General features: G+C 35.9%; 1 protein-coding gene and 1 non-coding gene across 2 annotated transcripts; one reads left to right on the top strand and one right to left on the bottom strand.

Annotated features, from left to right (window-relative positions):
• Nucleotides 1-5062: 5062 nt before the first annotated feature.
• Nucleotides 5063-5258, bottom strand: LOC112418835 (U2 spliceosomal RNA). Its single transcript, XR_003008915.1, has one exon. It is a non-coding gene; the product is annotated as a U2 spliceosomal RNA (small nuclear RNA).
• Nucleotides 5259-11724: 6466 nt separating this feature from the next.
• LOC25482590 (titin) lies at nucleotides 11725-25194 on the top strand. Its single transcript, XM_039830068.1, is given in 6 exon segments — nucleotides 11725-13142; nucleotides 13633-15704; nucleotides 21399-22055; nucleotides 22058-22721; nucleotides 23117-24783; nucleotides 24898-25194. Coding segments are annotated over 5 exon segments (6315 nt in total). The 5' UTR covers nucleotides 11725-11851; the 3' UTR covers nucleotides 24748-24783; nucleotides 24898-25194.
• Nucleotides 25195-25552: the final 358 nt, after the last annotated feature.

A 25552-nucleotide genomic window follows, 5' to 3' on the forward strand; every position in this document is an offset into this window, starting at 1 on the left:
AATCCGAAGTCACACCAACGACAAAACTCCTTTACAAGAATACTCGGGAACCACACATAGTCTAAAGTCATACCAATCTGCATAGTTTCTCTACTAGATAAGCTTGATCGATTCGCAAGTCTACCAACACCAAGAGATGATTAAATTACTCTCCTTTCCCTTGTTAAGTTAAAATTTACATTCTCCTCCTTTCATTTTAAACTTCTTAGACAATTTTAATACAATTAAATATCTATTATGCTTATTTTTTTCACAATTTCGTTAATATCATATTATAGCTTTGAAGTAAAATAAGATAAAATATAAATATTGAATTTCATCAAATATAAAAAAGTATTGGACACGTGATTAAAATTGATAAAGAAAAGGCTTATTAAATTTTATATTCTAAAATCATAAAATTAATAATGAATATTTAAATTTAATTATTATTAACATTTGGAGTTATAAATAAAGGGTCTTGTTAACAAAGAAATTATTTCTAATGCAATAAATGCACAAACTTTCATAAAATATTACCACTTTGGATGCTTAAAGAGTATCCTAGGGACACTCGTTAGCATTTCTCATTAATAAATTAAAGTTCATTTCTTAAATGGTTCCTTGAATCTTTTTTTGACAGAAAATGATGATTCCAAGTTAATTATTATTATAAAAATGTTTATTTAAATGAAAATGGGTTAACATATAATCCATATTTAATTCTCAAGAGAGTGAAGTGTAATCCAAACATCTCATAAGAGATGAGAGTATGATTTTCTTTACGTATTTATTTTTAAAGAGAACAATGAAATTCAAACATCTCAGAAAGATGAGAGTGTAATTTTCTCTATTTAATTTATTTAAGTATCAGAACATGACTTGGGTTTAAGGATGTTAAAGGGGTAAAGTCGGGTGCGGTGCTCCTCAATTCCAAGTTGCACTACACAGGGAGATTTTTATTATTATTTTATGTACACATGCAATCAACGTAAAATAAATGTTTTTTTTTTTTTATTATTTTATATCAAAACTCGTGGACTTTGAAAACCTATTTTTTTTATAGGCAAAAATAGAGAGGTTAAGCATCAGGGAGAAGCTTAAACATCCCAACTAGGTTGGCATCCAACAGCAACTCTCATCCTTTGTCGCCTTCCTAATACGTAATAATATTATTAAAGTAAGGAAATATTTGTACAAAAGAGGGGGGACTAGGCCAATACCCTCAAAAAAAGAAAATGGAACGACAAAACAGAAACTAAAAAGACTATAAATGGCTACGAGAATCTATAATTAGGAAGCCCATTTATGTCTTTAGTAAAATCAATCGTCAATGATACTATCATAGGTCGGAACCAAGTAGTATTAGGCATGTCATGCCCCAATGCAGCCAAAGTGTCTGCACAACAGTTTTCTTCCCTTCATTGAGATGATGGGAGGGGACCCTATGAACGGGTTTGTATGCTCCAAGTGCTGCACAAATGGTACATTCGCAGTGGCCGAGCGTGATTGCTCCTGTTCCACTGCAATAATTTTGTGATTCACTGCCTCTTATGGAATATCTTGTTGTTGTACCGTAATGGTATGTGCCTCTGCTTCAGCAATTACCGGGTCCTTATTTGTCTGAGGTGCTGCAAAAGCAATAGAGGAACCAATACCCGACAGGTTGTCTTTGATAGGTGCCCAAGTTTGCTTTGGTACTGGTGCTGGTTTTTTTGCCTTGGACAATATTTTTTTGTGAACAATATTGCCCTTCTTTGGATATAGCCACCGACATGAGGATATGTCATGGCCTATGGTATGACAATGTGTACAGTAATCCGGAAGCCACTCATAGGCCACCTCCACCTGAAACGCATACCCTTCTCTCTGAACCCCGTAATTTCATGAAATATTTGTCTTGAAAAGTCCATGTCGACAAGTATGTGTGCGTACTGCCAGTAGATGCGCTTGGAAGTTGCACTGTCAATAAGGAGTGGGGTGCCCAAAGCACTATCCATCCATCCAATACTCTTGAGGTAATTCCAAAAGTCGGATCCACACTTGTGCATGAGTGTTACGATGTTTGTTCATATTAAAATATTTTTGCCATTCAAACAAACGGAGAACACCTGGTTTCAAATTAATCGCCCCCATCGCCCATGTCATGCGCATATCCTCTTCAGATGAAAAAAAGAACTCGTAGTAACCCCTGCCTAATGACGTGATGGACCATGCCCCTTTTGTTTTCCAGTGATTATGAAGTTTAGAATAGATGTCTTTTGTAGTATAGGGTTTGTCGCCCTTATTCAGAACCAGACGTCCACGAAGGTTGCGTTTACAGAAATCCATACATATCTCATATATGTCATGTGTAATATGTATGCTAACGGTATCGCCACAGATCAAGGGTTGCGGTAGACTATCATTGCTTGCGGTAGTTATTGTCGAGGCGGTCAGCGCTTGAGCAAAAGAAATTTTCTGCACTGGTTTGGGAGGAGGAGGAACCGTCGCAGCTGATGAGGTATGATTCACAATGGTCCTTCCCAATGGTGCGGCCAGCTCAGCCTGCCAATCAAAGGCCATGGCCAGGCTGAACTCGGCAACGGTCAGAAACGCGATCAGATATCAGAGGTCTAATCGAAATTGCAATTCAATGGATGAAGAAAGCAACACGTAACCTGATTCGGTAATTTAATTCTGGATGAATTTCCCAACTAACCTCACGTGAATTAAATTGAAGAGTGGAGTTAATTGTAACATAGCAATTTCATGAATTTCTCTTTAACTTGGTTGCTATAACCTATATACATATAATAAGTAGTCCCTAGAGTATGTAAACTCTATCAATTTAGTTCTCAAATATATACCTCAGTAACATCACATTTTGCTAGTTTTGTTCTCATGTAGGAGAACAAGTTAGTCTTACCAAATGAAAGGTTTATTTCTCTAAAAATACTTCTAAATCCATTGTAAAGTATATCAGCAATATTTTAAATATTGAAGTCACTAATGATTTTGGGAAGTATCTTGGTATCCCTGTTATCAATGGAAGAAATGATAAATCCTCTTATCCCCGTTATCATGGATTATTAGGAATGGTCATTCAATCATAATCAGTGCCTTCCTTTGGAAGCTCGATCATGGGAAGCTCGATGTATGCTATGCTATATACTGATGTTTGCCAAAGACGCTCTCAAGCCCTAGTTAGATATCATATTTGATTTAGTTAAAAATATGTGAGATAATTTTATATTAATGGATGATGAAAAGTAAGCTCTTTTTTAGTCTTAGTTTATTCCAATGGACCGACTTTAATATTAGTACGTCTAATATTGGCTCGATTCGTGGGCAATGGCAATCGGTTCTAGGTGTCATGGTTTTGATTGGAACCAATTCGTTTTCTCATAGCATGTCGATGATAGATTCAGAATTTTAATCTGTATGGAAAAGTTTTTATACCGTGATTTTTTTTTTTTTTATTATCTCTTAGAGGTAATTGAAACATAAAAGAGATGGAATTTCTAAATTGTCATCTAAAGGCTCCACTTCGTCTATAAATCTTAGAAGGAAATCAACATACCTCATCTTACCTTAGTAGTTCTACAAATGGACATCCCTATCTCGTCTATATTACCAAGAGAAAAAGAGTAATAAAATTCATATGCAATGTCCACAGTAGTGTCGCTCTATTTCTAAGTTCAAACATCATCCCTAGGAATGTTACCTTCCTGTTCATCTATCGTGGCCAGCTTTGCGTCGCCGTGTTTTGACGTTGTGAGGATGGTTTTATTCAGATTTGTGTTTTCTTGTGTTGGTTCGTGGATTCTTGAGTGGTGAGTCAGTGTGTGGTTCTTTGTTGGGTCGGTGGTTGTTCTCTCTGTGCCTTCCTTCTTGGTTTCGGTCATCCTCACAGTTTAAAGCCTTTGATTTCTGGTTCCTTTCTGATGTTTGGAGATCTGCTGATTTCTTGGTTTCCGATTCGCCGCCTTTACGACGGTGGTCTTGGGGAAGTTTTGGTGTTCCTATTCGCTTTGGTTGTTAATGTACCGTGCGTTGGTTTTTTACGATGGTTCAGTAAACCTGAAAGGGTCTGTTACAAAAACCCGAAAGAATCTGATTCGTTTAACCCGAAAGGGTCTGGTTACGGGCGTACTGAACTCATACCATGATCTGAGTTCTTACGCGTTGTTTTCTCGAAAGAGCTTTTATTCTTGATGTTGTTCAGGGAGTTGTTGGCACTTGGATTTTGTTACCGTGTTAGCGGTCGATCCATTCGCCATAATTACACTCCAACTATTCTTTGCAGATGTTCACTTTTCATTCTTTTTTGTAACATGGTTTCACGCCTGTACGTGGGTTCGTTGGGTTGCGCCAGTGATTATTGAATTTTTGTTAGGATAGATTAGAGTATATCCACTTAGGTTGATTTATCACGATATATTCACATTTGAGTTTTCTTGGGTCATGTCCTATGCCCCCCACAATCTTTCTATCTTTCCTTTTTATTAAAATTGATCCAACAGATAAAATAGAGAGAACCATACCCATTTTTTAATTGCATATATTATGGATTGTCCCTAACAATTGAGCTAAGCTCACGAAGACGAACCATGTCCACTTAGAGTTTAGTTACTCATGGTAGCTAAAGACCAAATTACAAAAGAACAGAACACACCTTAAAGACTAAGGATGAGGAGGGAAACTCCTTCATTGAAGCTCACAATGTTTGCCTTAAAGTGAGTTTTGCGTGAAAAACTGTGCTTTTTCTTCAAGCCTGTAGAAGAAAAACAACAAAAATTGTTTTTCACCTGAAGGTGTACGCCCCTCGTGTGTGAGAGGGCACGCCTTGTGGGGTGGCACTTCAGACTTTGTATTTGGTGACTTTGTTGATTTTAGTGTATTTTAGATGAAAGAGAATGATGATTGAATGATTATAATAAATTATTTTGATGAGAGAGAATTATTGGTTATGAGAGATATAGAAACAAAGACATCCAAAGACACCAAAGTACTACCCCGCCTTGTGCTCTAGTGCAATTTTTGTACGACATGGGCGCGCAACAGCTTACCCGAGGCGCACCAGTACATTTTTTTCTTTTTGGTGGGGTGCGACGGCCTATGCAGTAGTGCAACACATAAGCTACACTTGAAAAGCTCAATAGCAAGCTATCGAAATGGCCTCTCCCCCTTAAAAAAAGTAATTTAATATCGTGTGACCCATTGAACCACATATCATATATTAAACTGATAAGAACAGATAGTACACTTGATCTTAGTCAAAAGGCCGAGAAAGGTAAAGGCGCACCAGCACATTGAATCAATAATTAGCTATAAAAAATGGATGATAAAGCTTTGAATAAAAAATAAATTAGATTGAATCAAAATATCATTGATGCAAGTAAAAGCTTCCATTTGCAACACATTCGGAAAGAACCAACAAATTTGTATGCGTTGTATCGTAGATCTACGTTGGATTACCGCCGGCACCAGCACATGCATTGGGGACAGTACGTAGTAATTTTTTTGAGTCTCGGACGTCGATATAGTTAGTACTCTCCAGATTTAAATATAAGAAGAAAAAAAAAGTCATATTCACCTTTTAAGATTCACAAGTGAACGTCCTCGTGAGCGCTTAGCTCAGCTGATATGGACAATGTATAAAAATATGTAACATCTGTGTTCGAACCCCAACCACCATCAAAAAAAGATATATAAGTGAACTTTTCAACAACAAAAAAAAGAGTGAACTTTTCAAATATATAAGTGAAATTTAATTAACTTCACTATATTTAACGTTATTCTTGAGAAAAATGTTTAATTTTTAGAGAAGAATTATTGGTCAGATTTTACTTACTTCTAAACCCAACTGTGGATTATCATAATTATTTTCCCGTGAAAATTGGAGGTTTACAAAAATAAAAATCTCAAAAAAGCTAGTCTAGAAATACAATTATATTCTTGATCACATCAACAAAATTAAATGAGATTAATTATATTTACTTTTTATCAAATAGTCTACTAACAAGAATTTTACACTTAATGTGTGGAGAATGGTCTCTACAACCATCATCTAAATTATACTTACGAAACAAATTAACATTCATAATTGCTGTATAATTAATAGTAACTTTTTCAACATTATTCACCTAGAATTTAATTCACCCCTCTCTTTTTTGTCTCTTTTTCAATAGTGAATTTTATCCCATCATCTTTTATAGTATCACCTTTTTTTTTCTTTTACATTTACCTATTTTAGTCAACATATCCATTTGTGACAAACATGCACCTGTCATTTCGGTGGAACATATAAGTAAATTTCCATGTTCTTTCATAATTGATGTACTATATTGTCATATATTATATATAACTTGCTAGGTTTGCTTTCCTTATTTTTTGACCCCTATAAAAAATAAAAATTTAGTTTATCCATTTTGATGAATATTTAACTACAGCTAGGGAGCTAACAACCCTTAAATTATGGCTTTGCACATTGTACACTAGCCATGATTTCCCATTTTATTTTTAATAATTTAAAGACCAAAACAAAGTCAATTATAATGTTTTACTTTTATAAAAGTGCACACATATATGGTCTTGATATTATAATGCTCTTTATATAAAGCATTCAGTACAATGTCTCTTTTGCAAAACAGGTAGATGATTGATAAAAGGACTACATGATTTCATGTTTATTAATTTAAATTATTTTTTAATTTTATTTATCTTTCCCCATTATATAAATTATAAAGTCATCGTCACAATAGTTGTTAAATCCAGAGGTGTATGTAATTATTAATTAAACAAATGCTATGAAAACTATCCTTATATAAAACAAGTTGCTATATGATATAAATTGTTCTATATATTTTATTTAAATTCAAAGATATAGAACCAAAAACAGAATGTTCTAATATAGCTAGAGTAGTCTAGAATTAACATCATATACAATACATGTATGAGCTAGGTAAAAAATGGGAAATAAATATCATATTCATAGTTGGAAAAGACACCCTAAGATAGCTTCAATCTGAAAAAATTGAACAACTTACACTACACCTAAACTCAATAATTTTAGGTCCAAAGAGGTTGGTGGTGTGGTCATCCATTCAAATAACTTTAACATAATTAGTTGTCCAAAAATGGAAAAAAATAACTTTAATTCTTTTATCTTATATTTTTACTATATGCTTTAATTGTATATTTCTTACATTATAAGAATCCAAAGGCACTCTCTTTTTTCCATCTTATTTCTCACATCCTCTCTAATCTTTTCACCTCATCAATATGATTACAAACAAATTCAAATTAAACGACTCCAATTTACATTTGTATTTTCTACTAAATTTATCAAAATGGGGACTATTATTTAACCTCAAGGAATATGAATATATTACCACATTTCATATAATGGAACTAATAATGCACGAGTAGATCTCAAAATTATCATCTCATTTCATGTTTAAAATGGTCTAATCAAATGTGATAAGTTATTTTTCTTTAATTCAAAAACCATCACGAATTTGATGTAATATTTATACATAATAATTCAGATGCGTTATATAACACGGCATTGACAAATCTTCAAGAAAGTGTTAGAGAGGTGCACGATGGCATATTGATCAATTTAAATATTATTAATTAGTAGGAATATCCACATTTGGGACACAAATATTATATTAATGCACACATTATAATATGGTAATTTTGTTAAATGGCATATGCACCGCAATTCAAGTCACTGCCACTGCCAGCTTTGCCCTAAGATAGAGCTGTAAATAAAGAAATAAAGCTATTGCATAAAATCAAAAGGTTACAATATTTCTCTTCAAATAACTAGCACATCAACTATGACGATAGTGCCAGCCTTTTTTGTTCCAAGAGAAAAATATATTAAGAGTGTCCTTTCCACTTTTCTTTTGTATCTCCTTAACATGCGGTTTAACAACAAAAATCGGCAATATTAGGAGAAATGATAGTATTAAACAAAGACTTTTTCAAAATAGAGTTATTAAAGTGGTTCATAATTAAACTTCGGTTAAAAATAATAGTCTAAAAGAATCTGTCTTAAGAGCCTTATAGTAAGTGATATATGATCTAACAATGTGTTCATAAGTAAATACCGTTGTTGAGCGATGATTACAAAGAAAGTAGATGTCTTATGTGAAAAATAATACCTAATTCAATTCATCGCGAATGTTGGATGCGTAAGCAATTAAAAAAAAAAAAGTAAATACCGTTGTCAAATTAGAAATCAATTTTGTAAGGTTAAGTTAGGTACAACCCAAAATTTTAATAAGGCATCGGAGTCTATCCTATATCAGTTTGGCCACCACCTATAAGGTCATCACTATTGGATCACACTCCAAACACGTGAGGAGGTGTTAAGATTCTCGTTTCTTTATATCAATAAAACGTAAATAAAGTTTATAAGTATGGACGATCGTCACTTGCAAATAAGTTTTGTAAGATTGAGATAGGATCAACTCCAATTCTAAAATCCCGAGTTTAAATTCTAGTATTTGGTCAAACATTACTTACCACTCCACTGAACTGTAAATCATCATATCTTCTCTCTTAAAAATCCAAGAGTTAAGACAAACCGTAGATTAATTCGTGTATATGTAAGTGTTCAATTTTTGAAAAAAAAAATGTTGAAAAGAAACAAACAAACGGTTGAGTAAAAATAAAACAGATAAAAGGGTACTGATAATTTTAATCTGGAATATATGACTATTCAAACATAGCAAAACCAGATTTTAGAACATTATCGACCAACCTACTCATATCTCTCTCTTGAACTGTAAGTAAGATTATTTTAATTGCCAAATGCTAAGTTGTCAAGTTATTATTATTAATATTATCCAACATCACAAAACCCAATCTCATAACGGTAGTTTGCACGTTTCATTCATCAATTGATTCCATAGTTTTGTGTTACAAGACGACATTGATCAGTTGCTAAACCCTATGCAACGAGCAAAATTAACTACTATTAACTACTCCTATTTTAATTTTAATCCTATGAAATTCACCAAAGGGACATATCTATAGGCAAATCAAATAAAGGTCAATTTAAGTCAGAATTGTACTTTGATTCAAAAAAATAAATAACGTAGTCAGAATAGTACTACTACTAGTAGTAGGTTTATTTTGCAAAATAGGACCACATGCATGCAACTGGGTTTCAGACCCTACTAATAACAAAACATCAAACACATTAATTATGTTGAATTTAGCAAGAGAAAAAGAATCTTACATAATTTTGTGTGCAAATAAAATTACAACAATTATTCATTATAATTTTGATTTTTGAATGTTTGATTCTCTGTGTGTATCTCATTTTTTAAATCGAGCACAAATATTTAAAGTATTTTTTTTTTAGAAAAATTTGTTCATTTGATACTGAAGTAACTGCTTCTTGATACTATATAAGACAAAACCGATATTTAGTGTACAAAATATATGCATTGGACAAATATAGCCGTTTGGGAAGTGTTTAAAAAAAAATTCTATGGCCAAATAAAGAAACGTGATTGTTTTGGTTTGAAGGTGGAGAGAGTTCAAAGTGATTTTGCTATGTTTGAATTAATGTTTTTGTTGATTGTAATTGATTTTGACTTACATTTACTTCTAGCTCTTTTTTGACTACTACATCTAACTTAAAAGTTATAATTTAAAGTTTTCGATTCCAAACATAATTTTTAGTCTCATAAATTTCTCAACTCATTAATTTATACTTGAAAATATTTAAACATAAGTTTAAAAGGGATACACTATCGGTGTTAATCAACTCTGCAACCAATGAGAATCCACAATTTGTTTTACAAAAATAAACGATATTAATTCATTCATGTTGATAGAATACGTCGATACAACACATATTCAAAGTTGTTAAAAACAAAAAGAATGAACTTGCGAACAAACTCACAGCATCCATGTTAATAACATAAAACGGCAATGTAACTACGCCAACAAATATGACTATATATATTTAAGTCTCTGGAATATTCATGTATCTGGATCTACAACTTTGATGGCGCCAAAGTCATTGATTGGATCTGCACCTGCTCAATGACGGAAAATAAAAACACATTACATAAAGACGAGAAATAAAAAAACAAACATGGTCGTGTTAAGACGACGAAATCACCATAACAAACAAAAACATAAAATAAAAATATGTAAAAATCACTTATTTAATTAAAAAATAAGAAAATCAATTCGAATGAATGATTTTAAATCAAAATTAACCATAAATCATTCTTCTTTAATAGATAAGAAGAAGAAAGGTGGTGATGGCTATAAAAAGAAGAGAAGGGAGAACAAAATATATGTTTCCTGCTTTTTAGAGATTCCACAATTTTTACATGTCATCCTACTCTAGTATGTTAATCTTATCTTACAATAAATGCAATAAAGTGCAAAATAAAAGACACTCATTAGATGTCGCTAGTGTTAATTTTTTAATCTAAGAACTTGATTTTATATTTCTCCAATGAGCAAAATATAAGCACAGTTCGTAAAAAGACTCTTTGGAAAAACACTTTTCCTGGTGTTAATATATATATTTTGCATATTTCAAGATATGCAAATTTGATCTTCGTAAAATATAAGCACATTCCAACAAAATTTCAAGATAAGAAAAACTCGAATAATTATTTTTAAAACTAATCTTAAAATCTGCATATTTCTTTCAAAAACATTTCTTAGATATAGTTTTATATATACTTTTCTCCATCAAAAGCTGCAATGTTAATCTCATTATTGCACTTTTTCCGGGCATTGTTGACAACATTATATCTCACATGTTAATCTCATTATTGAGAAGTCACATGGCTTGAAAATTCTTAAAGAAAATTAAAGGAAAAATGGAATAAAAGATGAACCAAAATGGTGATGAACTTCCACTATTGGCATAGTAATAACTCCTCATTCTGTCTTCTTCCCCCCACATATTGCCCACACCAGTTCATACATTATATACATTTACATAATTAAGTTGTATAATTAAGGGTATCATGTTTTTAATATTGATTTTGGTTAGATATTTGTACCATATTCTATAATTCATGCTCATAACCCCACAAATACGTGGACATGTAGTAGGAAATACAAAGCTAAATTTGGATTATTCTTTATCACAAACTACCAAAAGGTTATGTTCAAAAACATCATAAAAGAAATGATTAAAAATCAAATATATATCTTCATTCTTAAACCTCAAAAAGAAAAAGAATCAATTAGTGGAACAAAATCTCACAATGTTACAATAGCTACAATCAAAGGATTTGAAGAAATATCATAAACCACTTTGGATCCATAATGCATAATACTCAAAATACAATATATATTCACTTTCCATTCCCTCTAAAAACAACTTGAAATTAAAATGAAAATAAATGCAAAAAGCATTTTGGAGTTACTTTTGTCAAATGAGGCAACTCAGCTAGGGCTGCTAAGAGGAAATGACATAGGAATAGGACACAACATTTTACCCTACCCATCTCTTCTAATCATTCAAAATTTGTCAAGATGCTTCTAACCATTTTGCGTATATTTTAATTAGTGGTTGAAGATTGAAACAGTGACTGATTCTAACTATTTGGAGTAAAACAAAGTAATGGGAGAGAAGTGGCCAGCTGGGAAACATAATATAATGCAATTACATCAAAATGAAACCAATTGAATATTTGAATTGGTCCTTCATGATGGCTACCCTTTAACAATTCAATCACATTATAAATACTTAGTCTCTCATTTAGCTTTTCACAATAATCACTTACACCAAAACATCTTCTTTTCTTCCAAACTTTTCTTCTACTTCTAAGAATATTAGGGAGGTTAAGTAATAACATAAGCATTGGAGGTGCCAAGTTTTTTCTTTCTACCCATGACTGTTAAGGCCAGTAGCCCCAAAAGGGGTCATAACTGGCCACCAATGGCAATGGCATTGGCCATTGTTTTGATTTCAACTAGTGTGGTTTCTGCTGCTGCAGATAGTTATATTTACTCTTCTCCTCCACCACCTTACGAGTATAAGTCGCCACCGCCACCATCACCTTCACCACCACCTCCTTATGTTTACAAATCGCCACCTCCTCCATCCCCATCACCTCCACCACCTTATGAGCACAAGGCTCCTGCTTATGAGTACAAGTCACCACCACCACCAACTCCTTCACCACCACCTCCTTATGTGTACAAGTCACCACCACCGCCATCTCCTTCACCACCACCTCCTTATGTGTACAAGTCACCACCACCACCCTCACCTTCCCCACCACCACCATACTACTACAAGAGTCCTCCACCACCTTCTCCTTCACCTCCACCTCCTTACTACTACAAATCTCCTCCACCACCCTCACCTTCCCCACCACCACCATACTATTACAAGTCTCCTCCACCACCATCTCCCTCACCTCCACCACCATATTACTACAAGTCTCCCCCACCACCCTCACCCTCCCCTCCACCCCCATATATACACAAGGATCCACCATACTATTACAAGTCCCCACCACCACCTTCACCATCTCCTCCACCACCATACTACTACAAATCTCCCCCACCCCCTTCACCGTCTCCTCCACCACCATACTACTACAAATCTCCTCCTCCTCCATCTCCTATTCCCAAAACACCTTACTACTACAAATCTCCCCCACCCCCTTCACCATCTCCTCCACCACCATACTACTACAAATCTCCCCCACCCCCTTCACCGTCTCCTCCACCACCATACTACTATAAATCTCCCCCACCACCGTCACCCTCTCCACCACCACCTTACTATTACAAGTCTCCTCCCCCACCTTCACCATCTCCTCCACCACCATACTACTACAAATCCCCTCCTCCTCCATCTCCTATTCCCCATACACCTTACTATTACAAATCTCCCCCACCACCTTCACCATCTCCTCCACCACCATACTACTATAAATCTCCTCCCCCTCCATCTCCTATTCCCCACACACCTTACTACTACAAGTCCCCACCACCACCCAAGGTTCTTCCTCCACCATACTATTACAACTCTCCTCCTCCACCCGTTGCATATCCTCACCCACATCCCTACCACCACGCATTGATTGTGAGGGTAGTCGGTAAAGTCTACAGCTTCAGATGCTATGACTGGGAGTATCCTGCAAAGTCTCACAACAAGAAACATCTCCAAGGTACATTACATTACTTAGGATTGGACTTCTTTAGAGTAATGAGTTTAGACATAATGCATGATGTTTAACTGTTTATCTGATAATGTTTTATTTATTTAAATTTATTTTGTATTACACAATTACTTTTTGTCAACAAAAGAAAAACACAATTTTACTATAGTTTTAATCATTAACATTTAGATGAAAGAATATACAATTCACTGTTTTATTTTTTGATAAGTATATATTATTCAATTCTAATATCCAATTCAATTTCTATCCAAAATACAAAACATAAGTTGCTTAGAACCAGCTGCAGCCTGACATGAATAAATAAAAACAATCAATGTGTCAAATTAAGATATGCACTCTACCATGTTGTTATAATTTAATAACATAGCCCAATTTAAAAATTCTATTTAACAATGGTTGTTAAACATGCTGCTATTATAATAATACTGTCCTATATAGTATGTCTTTATATGAGTAAACTAATTTTGTTTTGGGGCAGGTGCTGTTGTTGAGGTAACATGCAAAGCCGGAAGCAAAATCGTTAAGGCTTATGGTAAAACTAAGAACAATGGAAAGTATGCCATCACAGTTAAGGACTTTGACTATGTCAAATATGGTTCGACAGTGTGCAAGGCTGCCCTATATGCTCCACCTAAGGGTTCACCCTTCAACATACCTACAAAGCTAAATCAAGGAACAAAGTTGTACTTGAAATCCAAAGACAAGTACGAGGTTGTGCTCAAGGCTAAGCCATTTGCTTATGCTTCAAAGAAACATTTCAAAGAATGTGAGAAGCCTAAGCCTTCACCAACTCCTTACTACTACAAATCACCTCCACCTCCCTCACCAGTTTACAAATACAACTCACCACCTCCACCGGTCCATTATTATTCACCTCCATACACCTACAAGTCACCTCCTCCCCCTGTGAAAGCGGCACCAACTCCTTACTACTACAAATCACCTCCACCACCCGCACCGGTTTACAAGTACAACTCACCCCCTCCACCGGTCCATTATTATTCACCACCATATACCTATAAGTCACCTCCTCCCCCTGTGAAAGCGGCACCAACTCCTTACTACTACAAATCACCTCCACCTCCCGCACCGGTTTACAAGTACAACTCCCCACCTCCACCGGTCCATTATTATTCACCTCCATATACCTACAAGTCACCTCCTCCCCCTGTGAAAGTGGCACCAACTCCTTACTACTACAAATCACCTCCACCACCCGCACCGGTTTACAAGTACAACTCACCACCTCCACCGGTCCATTATTATTCTCCACCATATACCTATAAGTCACCTCCTCCCCCTGTGAAAGCGGCACCAACTCCTTACTACTACAAATCACCTCCACCACCTGCACCGGTTTACAAGTACAACTCACCACCTCCACCGGTCCATTATTATTCTCCTCCATACTACTACAAGTCACCACCCCCACCATCACCATCACCTCCTCCACCATACTACTACAAGTCCCCACCTCCACCATCACCATCCCCTCCTCCACCTTATTATTACAAATCTCCTCCTCCACCTAAAGAGATTGTACACCCTCCATACTACTATAAGTCACCACCCCCACCATCCCCATCACCTCCTCCACCATACTATTATAAGTCTCCACCTCCACCATCACCATCTCCACCACCACCATACTATTACAAGTCACCACCTCCACCATCTCCATCTCCTCCTCCACCATACTATTATAAGTCACCACCTCCACCATCCCCATCCCCTCCACCACCATACTACTATAAGTCACCACCTCCACCATCCCCATCCCCTCCACCACCATACTACTATAAGTCCCCACCTCCACCATCCCCATCCCCTCCTCCACCATACTACTATAAGTCCCCACCTCCTCCATCACCATCTCCACCACCACCGTACTATTATAAGTCACCACCCCCACCATCCCCATCCCCTCCTCCACCATACTATTACAAGTCCCCACCTCCACCTAAGGAAATATCACATCCTCCTTATTACTATAAGTCACCACCCCCACCGTCACCATCCCCTCCCCCTCCATATTATTACAAATCTCCTCCACCACCGTCACCATCCCCTCCCCCTCCATACTATTACAAATCTCCTCCACCACCATCACCATCACCACCACCTCCCTACTATTACAAATCACCTCCACCACCATCCCCATCACCACCACCACCATACTACTACAAAAGTCCCCCTCCACCGTCTCCATCTCCTCCACCCCCCTATTACTACAAATCTCCACCACCACCATCACCATCCCCACCCCCTCCCTACTATTACAAATCACCTCCACCTCCCTCACCATCACCGCCACCTCCTTACTATTACAAATCTCCCCCACCTCCATCTCCATCTCCACCACCTCCTTACCACTATCAAAGTCCTCCTCCACCATCTCCCATTTCTCATCCTCCCTACTACTACAAATCCCCTCCACCACCATCGCCGTCTCCTCCACCTCCTTACCACTATGTGAGTCCTCCCCCACCAGTAAAGTCACCTCCACCACCAACTTATATCTATGCTTCACCACCACCACCTCACTACAACTAAGCTCAAAGAGCAGAAGCTCCGTTCATTATAAATCATGTAAGTTTATCATCTTCAATTTTCTGAATGTGTGCGTGTGTATTTGTTTTTTTGTTACAAGATACTAACAAAATTCTTTTCTTATTTATGTTCAGGTTTTAGTTTTCATCTAGGAATAAAGGCAAGCTCCATTTGGAGTAAAGTGAAACTTCTAGCTTCGTGTCCGAATTCGTTAAATAAATGTCGGGATGTATCGTCTTTGAGCTATAATATTTCTGATCCAGACAATATCTATTTTGTTTCTTTGGTGGCAATCTTGCACTTCCTGGTCTTAGTCTATTCAAGTGACAGACAAATCAAAAGGGAGAAGCGAGATTAATTTATTTGTGATCTCTTTGATTTATTTGTGCATATATCAATATGAACGTGTATGATATTTTTCTATTTATTGAAGATTTTTTTACTGTAACCTGTTATTGTGTTTGTCAAAAGGTGTTAATAAAGAATCACATTCAATTTCTGTTAAATTATCAGTATTTGTTTCTTTCTAACAACTACCATTCATGCAAATGTGGCTATTAAAAAAAGCTCCAATGACACATAAAAAGCTTCCAAACAATATATAAACAAAGATGCATTGTTTTCTGTTAAGAAGGGGACAGGGTTACGGTTACTTGTGTACCAAGTTAGTTATCCATGCTTTCTTGTTCATAGGATTTATATGGTGTAGTTGCACTTAGTTGCTAAATGTATGCAAGCTTTTCCTTTCTATAAATAAGCACACCTACTATCATTCTTCTCCACATTCCTTTCTACTCTTCTATCATGAATTGTTCATCCACATAAGATGGTCACAGAGCACACCTAATACTCTGCTACTGGTGTATCAGTTCCTTTCCACCAGAAACTTATGATCTCTAATTGAAAGAGATCCTAAAGTTTTAAGATTTCTACAAAATACATTATTCTCATTTTTGTACAAGTATGATACAATTATTCCCAAGTATTATTTATTCTAAGGAATAGAATTTAGTTGTGGTTTCTCTATTTAACCAACATTTATTTTTAAATAACTAAATTTAAAAAAAAAATCCTGAAATTATTAAGTACATACCTAACACATTGTAAAATTTTGTTCCCAAAGAAAATATTTTTGGCAATAGAATTTTCAGGAACTTCATTCCTAGGAATATAATTCTATACTAAGAGAAGAGCTTAAGCATTGATACATAACAAGACCAATCCATATCCTAATCACAATCCTACTTTCACTAAATACTTTCACTTAAGTGTGGTCTTGGAAAGGACAAATGAAGAAAGACATTCCAGAGGTATGGTAAGGGACAATATCTGCAGTTATGCACATATTGCAAGATTGTGAGGAACTACCGGACTGATTTGATTCACCAAAAAATTTGGAATAAATATTTCAGCCCAGAACTCAGACAATGACTGGATTGGAACCTTTCAGCTTCTAATATCGGTACTGTCCAAGGAAATAGTCATTCTCTTTTTGGAGTAGCTGTGAAGGATTTATGGAAAGATAGAACTAAGCTGGTCTTTTCTAGAAACACCGCGATTGGAACTACTCTATTTTGGCTTGTAGCCAATCCGGCTAAGTTTATTAACAATGTAGTTTGTACTCAAGCTCACAGTCACGATGTTGTCAGCAACAGTGGGCATATTGTTTAGGTAGCCTGGAATTTTCCTCCCCAACACTTCTTCAAAGTGAATATGATGGATCTCTACGGGATTATGTTAGTTTCCAGGATCGAACTCAGAACCTCCTGATTATAACTCCTTCAATGTATGTCCCTTACCCACGTGGGGCCTCGGCTGTAATTGTTAACATGGTAAAATTTGGCTCTTCCAATAATGGTTTTATCCAAACTCGAGGTTGTTTATCGTCTCCAACAATCAGATTGGAGAATACTAGTGGTTCATGCATTTGAACAAACCAACTGTTGTGCAGATTTTCTAGTTGATTTTGTTTTTCCTTTTTTGAGTATTTTATTAGCCAATGATATAAGAGGTTGTAGCCTACCTCTTTTGATTTCTTAAGACAATCACTTTTGCATTAGAAAAAAACGACCCTACATAAAATTAATGATTGAATTAAGATATAACTTCAGTTTGAAATATTGTAAAATTCTATACCACCAAAAACTGAGAATTTTAGAACCATACAGGTTGGTGGAGTGGTCATCCAGATAACTTTAACATAATTAACAGTCCAAAAAGTAAATAGCTTTATCCTTTATTTTCAATCTGATGTGATTTACTCTTATCTGTTAAACATTATAATTAAGAATCCAAAGGGAACACTCACCTAATCTCTCTCTTTTTTCTAGCTTTTTCACTAAACCACTGTGTCTGTGGTTACCACATTTCCTTATGGAATCAATATCCAATTTATGTTAAAAACCATTTCTACATTTTGTGTTAAAAATGATCTAAACAAAGATGATTTATTTCTCTTAAATTCAACATAGATCATATTTACATGGTTCAAACTTTCTATTACACGGCATTGACTTAGTTGCTTCACATGGGGACACAACTAATGCATATATTATTTTATATGCTTATAGTAATTTTAACAAGTGGCAATGGGGCATATGTTTTGTCAAAAAAACACAAAAAACAGGAGGCATGTGCAACTGAAGTCACTGCCAGCTTGGCACTAAGATATAGTAAAATAATTGACATTTGAAGAAAACAAAGACGTTGCTACATTTCTATTCAAACAAGCGACATCAATATCAGACAATGGTGCTACATTTAATAATACTACAGCTATCCCCATAAGCACCTCTTAGAAAGAAAAAAAAATATCCATTAAATTAATGTTGGAAGAGTTAGCAACATGTCCTCTCCCAAAAAAACTCATGTTTGATTCCTAGAGTCGTCCATTTCGAAAGAAGCTCAACCCTGATAATAAAAACCTAGATGTTATGCTGCAGACTTAAAGATCAATTTCATAATGGATCCAAAGGGCCTAAGCTGTGTGGGATACTTAAGGGGGTATATTGAGGCTAAGGGTCAAAGATCTTAATTATGGTCGGTTAAAAAAAGAAGAAAAAAAAATTATCTCTAAATATAAAGTCAACAATATTTCAAATTGCAAGATACATTTATTTATTTTTTAAATATGTATATACCTCTTATTAATACTTACTAATTTGTTTTGAGTGATAAAAAGTTACGAGTTAGACAGATCAGCACATAAAAAAAGTATTTGAAAAACATCTACCAACAAAATAAACACATTAAAAACAATACTACTTTTTTACAATACTGTATGTGAAAATGACAAAATCTTGAAAAAGATGGAGGTAACATGTACTCTTTTTTTTTTAGAGGGGAGCATGTACTTTTCCACTAACAATGTTGATAAGAAACATATAAAATACTATTAGAGAAAGAAAAAAAATAATAAATAAAGAAATATATAAAATACTGAGGAATGACTCACTCATGTCAAATTTTAGCAAGGGAGAAGTGATATCACATCATTTTAGAAGAGGAATGAGAATAGATAGATCTAATTTTTCTAGTAAGTTTGAATAGTAGAATCATACTTCTTTGTCTTTTGTGAAAATTTCATATTATGGGATCTATTACTAGAATACAGGTGATTTTATTCTGGAAGATTGACTTTTTATTAAAATAAAATAAAAGTACATTTTTTATTTCCAAATGCTTAGTTGTTCATTTATAAATATTACATTATCCAACAGCACCAAACCCTATTTCATAACGGTACTCTGCACGTTTCATTCATTTACTGGTGCCTTAGTTTTTTGTTACAAACAGACATTGATCAGAGGAACAAATGTAGAGACAAATTGAAGATAATATATCACATAATATTGTAGACACACCTTCACATACAAATGGGGTAAAGTCCCTCATAGTAGTATTAGAAATAACACTTAGAGTAAAATTTTGCTAAATTTAACATGAAAATAAGTGTAATGTATTTTATAGGCAGCTATACATAATTATTAATTAGAACAATTTTTTACACTGTCAAACAAAAATTGAACAATTTTTTACTAGCTTTATGCTTTATGATGTTTTGATTCCATGTGCACATTTCAATTTTAGAACTATTCCTTTCTATGTTACTGAAATAATTCTATCATTAGGCATTGACATTTCCATTATGCGTGCACGTTAAAGTGTTTTCCCAAACAGAGAAATATTAAGAAAGGTTAAACTTTTGACTTAAAGACACAACTAAAATAAGATCCAAGGAAAACCCCATTGATTATTTCTTGCACAAAATTAAAAACCCCATTGATTATTTCTTGCACAAAATTAAAATGCTAATAATTTTTCCTGGTCTATATTTTTCTCCTTCCGGGAAATGGCAACATCACATGTTCATCTCATAATTGAGAAAACACATGTCTGGGAAAATATCTTAAAGAAAAGGCAGTAAAGTAATAAAAAGTGCACCAAATAGAGATTAACTAGTACTCTTTGCATGTCAACTAAGTGGTATAATTATGTATATCACATTCTTAATATTGATTATCTTGATTGCACGATAAGCCCCTCAAATTGCTCAATCGATGATTGCTTGATAAGCCCATCAAATTGCCCAATCGATCGAATCGTAACTTTCGATAGACATTTTTTTTAAGAAAACCCAATTGGATCATAACTCCCCATAGTCATTTATTTGAAATTGTGAGCAATTTGATAACTTATTGAGCAATCACCATTGATTTTAGTCTCAATTTATCCTAATGTTGTAACCCTGGAATAATGGAACAGTGAGTAAATTTGGTTTCTCCGTCTCAAAATAAGTGTCACAATTTAACCATGTGCACTACTCATCAAATCTACTTTGACAACATTTTTTTTACTAATATATAAAGACAATGTTAGTACATTACATGTTCGATTTGTCTTAGTTAATGTTTTTAAAATATCGACTTTATTATAATTTTTCTTAATAGACAATCAAAAATATCAATTGTCAAAATTGTGTATTGATATGTATGAAAATCAAACTATAACACTTACTTTGAGACGAAGAGAATAACTATTAAAAACTAATGTTCAAATAGAAAGAAAAGAAAACAAAGATTCCATACAAAGCTTGCAAAATAGCTACAATCATAACCTAGAACAAAAATCATGACCACACACTATATCCATTTTCCTTTTCCTAAAAAGCAATTGAAGATAAAAAAAAAAAAATAAAAAAAAAAAAAAAAAAAAAAAAAAAAAGAGAAAATGATCAGTCAAAAAAAGAAAGAAAATGGTAAAAAAATAAAATAAAATAGAAGCATTTTGTAGACTGTAGTAACTTTTGGTCTAGATAGGCAACTAAGCAGGGCTGCTATGAGGAAGTTACAGAGGAACAGGACATGTTAACTTCTCTAATCATTCCATTTTGTCAAGATGTTGATTGTATATTTTATTTTGTTGTTAGATATTGAAATAGTGAAAGGTTCTAGCCATATAAAACAGTCATGCAAAAGAAGTGGCCTACTAGGAGACTTAATTTAAAGCATTCAAACCAATAGAATATTTGAATTTGTACTTCATGATAGCTACCCCTTAACGACTCACACTATAAATACTGAATCTTTCATGCAACATTTCATAGTAACCACTACAACCAAAACCTCTTCTTTCCTACAATCTATTCCTCAACTTCAAATAATATTAGTGAGGATCTAGTAACAGAACCCTTGAAGGTTGCAAGTTTTTTTCATTCTACCCATGACTGCTAAGGCCAGTAGCCCCAAAAGGGGTCATAACTGGCCACCAATGGCAATGGCATTCGTCATTGTTTTGATTTCGACTTCTGTGGTTTCTGCTGCTGCAGATAGTTATATTTACTCTTCTCCTCCACCACCTTATGTGTACAAGTCACCACCGCCTCCATCACCGTCACCACCGCCTCCATATGAGCACAAGGCACCATCTTACCAGTACAAGTCACCCCCACCTCCATCACCATCACCTCCACCACCTTACATTTACAAGTCACCACCACCTCCATCACCGTCACCTCCACCACCATATGAGCACAAGGCTCCATCTTACCAGTACAAGTCACCCCCACCACCATCACCATCACCACCACCACCTTACATTTACAAGTCACCACCGCCTCCCTCACCGTCACCTCCACCATCTTACATTTACAAATCTCCACCACCTCCACCCTATGAGCACAAGTCTCCATCTTATGAATATAAGTCTCCCCCACCTCCTTCACCATCACCCCCACCACCCTATGAGTATAAATCACCTCCACCACCATCTTATGAGCACAAGGCTCCAACATATGTGTACAAGTCACCACCTCCTCCATCCCCATCACCTCCACCTCCTTATTATTACAAATCCCCCCACCCCCCTCACATTCCCCTCCACCACCTTACTATTACAAATCTCCACCACCACCATCTCCCTCACCTCCACCTCCATACTACTACAAGTCTCCCCCACCACCGTCACCCACCCCACCCCCACCTTACTATTACAAATCCCCACCGCCACCTTCACCATCTCCCCCACCACCCTACTACTATAAATCACCCCCACCACCTTCACCATCTCCTCCACCACCATACTACTACAAATCACCCCCACCGCCATATGAACACAAGACTAAACCATACTATTACAAGTCTCCTCCACCACCATATGAACACAAGACTAAACCATACTATTACAAGTCCCCACCACCACCTTCACCATCTCCTCCACCACCATACTATTACAAGTCCCCACCACCACCTTCACCGTCTCCACCCCCACCATACTACTACAAATCACCTCCTCCTCCATCACCTATTCCCCATACACCTTACTACTACAAGTCCCCACCACCACCTAAGGTTCTTCCACCACCATACTATTACAACTCTCCTCCTCCACCTGTTGTGTATCATCACCCTCATCCCTACCACCATGCATTGATCGTGAAGGTAGTGGGTAACGTCTACAGCTTCAGATGTTATGACTGGGAGTATCCTGAAAAGTCTCATAACAAGAAACACCTCAAAGGTACATCACATTACATTTCTCAATTCTTTCATTTTTATAGATTTTATGTACATCACTATTGGCTCGTAGTTTCTCAATACCATTACAACTAAACTGCAAGTTTCAGTAATGAGATTCATATAGACATGTTTTTATTAACATCTTTGTTTCTTAGAAATTATACAAACACTTAATTTAGGTTTCTCCATGTCCAATAAAGTAAACAATTGATATATCAAATTAACATATATGATATATCATTTACCTCATTAAAATTTAATAATCCTGCCTAATATAAAGATTCGGTTTGAAAATGATAGTTTAGTGAGCTTCTTTATAATAACACTCTCCAATATATTATGTTTTAAAAACAATTATATTTCTATTTGTCTAAATTCAAATTTGTTATGGGACAGGTGCTGTTGTTGAAGTGACATGCAAAGCCGGGAGCAAAATCATCAAGGCTTACGGTAAAACTAAGATCAATGGAAAGTATGCCATCACAGTTAAGGACTTTGACTATGTCAAATATGGTTCAACAGTGTGCAAGGCTGCCCTTTATGCTCCACCTAAGGGTTCACCCTTCAACATACCTACAAAGCTAAACCAAGGAACAAACTTGTACTTGAAATCCAAAGACAAGTACGAGGTTGTGCTCAAGGCTAAGCCATTTGCTTATGCTTCAAAGAAACATTTCAAAGAATGTGAGAAGTCCAAGCCTTCACCAACTCCTTACTACTACAAATCACCTCCACCTCCCTCACCAGTTTACAAGTATAACTCACCACCTCCACCCGTCCATTATTACTCACCTCCATATTACTACAAGTCACCTCCTCCCCCCGTGAAAGCGGCACCAACTCCTTACTACTACAAATCACCTCCACCTCCCGCACCAGTTTACAAGTACAACTCCCCACCTCCGCCAGTCCATTACTATTCACCTCCATACACCTATAAGTCACCTCCTCCTCCTGTGAAAGCAGCACCAACTCCTTACTACTACAAATCACCTCCACCTCCCGCACCGGTTTACAAGTACAACTCACCACCTCCACCGGTCCATTATTATTCTCCACCATACTACTACAAGTCACCACCCCCACCATCTCCATCACCTCCTCCACCATACTATTTCAAATACTATTACAAGTCCCCACCTCCACCATCACCATCCCCTCCTCCACCTTATTATTACAAATCTCCTCCTCCACCAAAACAAATTTCACACCCTCCATACTACTATAAGTCACCACCCCCACCATCACCATCACCTCCTCCACCATACTATTATAAGTCTCCACCTCCACCATCACCATCTCCCCCACCACCTTATTATTATAAGTCACCACCCCCACCATCCCCGTCCCCTCCTCCACCATACTACTACAAGTCTCCACCTCCACCTAAAGAAATATCACATCCTCCATATAACTATAAGTCACCACCCCCACCATCACCATCCCCTCCCCCTCCATACTATTACAAATCTCCTCCACCACCATCACCATCACCACCACCTCCCTACTATTACAAATCACCTCCACCACCATCACCATCACCTCCCCCTCCATACTATTACAAATCTCCTCCACCACCATCACCATCACCACCACCTCCTTACTATTACAAATCACCTCCACCACCATCCCCATCACCACCACCTCCATACTACTACAAAAGTCCCCCTCCACCATCTCCATCTCCTCCATCCCCATATTACTACAAATCTCCACCACCACCATCACCATCCCCACCCCCTCCCTACTATTACAAATCACCTCCACCTCCCTCACCATCACCGCCACCTCCTTACTATTACAAATCTCCCCCACCTCCATCTCCATCTCCACCACCTCCTTATCACTATCAAAGTCCTCCTCCCCCATCTCCCATTTCTCATCCTCCCAACTACTACAAATCCCCTCCACCACCATCGCCATCTCCTCCACCTCCATACCATTACGTGAGTCCTCCCCCACCAGTAAAGTCACCTCCACCACCAGCTTACATCTATGCTTCTCCACCACCACCAATCTACAACTAGCCTCACAACACCAAATCACCATTGGTGATAAATTATGTAAGTTTACCATTATTGCAATCATAACACTTGCATCTTTTCCCACCCATACACACACATATCACATGTTTAAATTTTATGTACTAATCAACAAAAACTCTTATTTGTTTTCAGGTTCTAGTTTTCATCAAGGAATAAAGTCGTCCATTTGGAGCAAAGTGAAACAACTAGCTCTCTGTCCAAATTATTTGATGGCCATCTTGCACTTCCTAATCTTATTGTGTTCAAGTGACTGGCTAATCAAAATGTGGAAGCGAGATTAATTTATTTATTATCTCTTTGATTTATATGTGCATAGATTGATATTTCCCTGTATGATAACTTTATTTTTATTGAGGATTTTTTGTATTGTACCCTGTTGTGTTTGTTAAAATAAGTATTATCAATGAAGAATTACCTTCAATTTCTTTCCACCTAATTAGTTCTTGTTTCTTTTAAACAACTATCAAGCATGTCAGCAAGGCAAAGCATACCACTACCACCATATCACCATAAAATGCATCATTATTCATTGCATATGAGATAAATATATGCAAACTATATCTAATTATTAAGAGGGGGAAAAAACTAATGTACAGAAAATGTACCTCAAGGCTTCAGGATAGGTGTTAGAAACCCAAGCTTTTAATAGCTCTCTCCAAGAATCCTCGTTTCTACAACTTAAGTTCCTATATTAATCAATTATAATATATGAGAAACTTATGTTGTCGACCAACAATACAGGTGACTCAAAAAAATATTATATTTTAAAAGTCAAACCTTGAGCTAT

This window comes from Medicago truncatula, chromosome 1, assembly GCF_003473485.1.
Source record: "Medicago truncatula cultivar Jemalong A17 chromosome 1, MtrunA17r5.0-ANR, whole genome shotgun sequence".
Classification (NCBI taxonomy): domain Eukaryota; kingdom Viridiplantae; phylum Streptophyta; class Magnoliopsida; order Fabales; family Fabaceae; genus Medicago; species Medicago truncatula.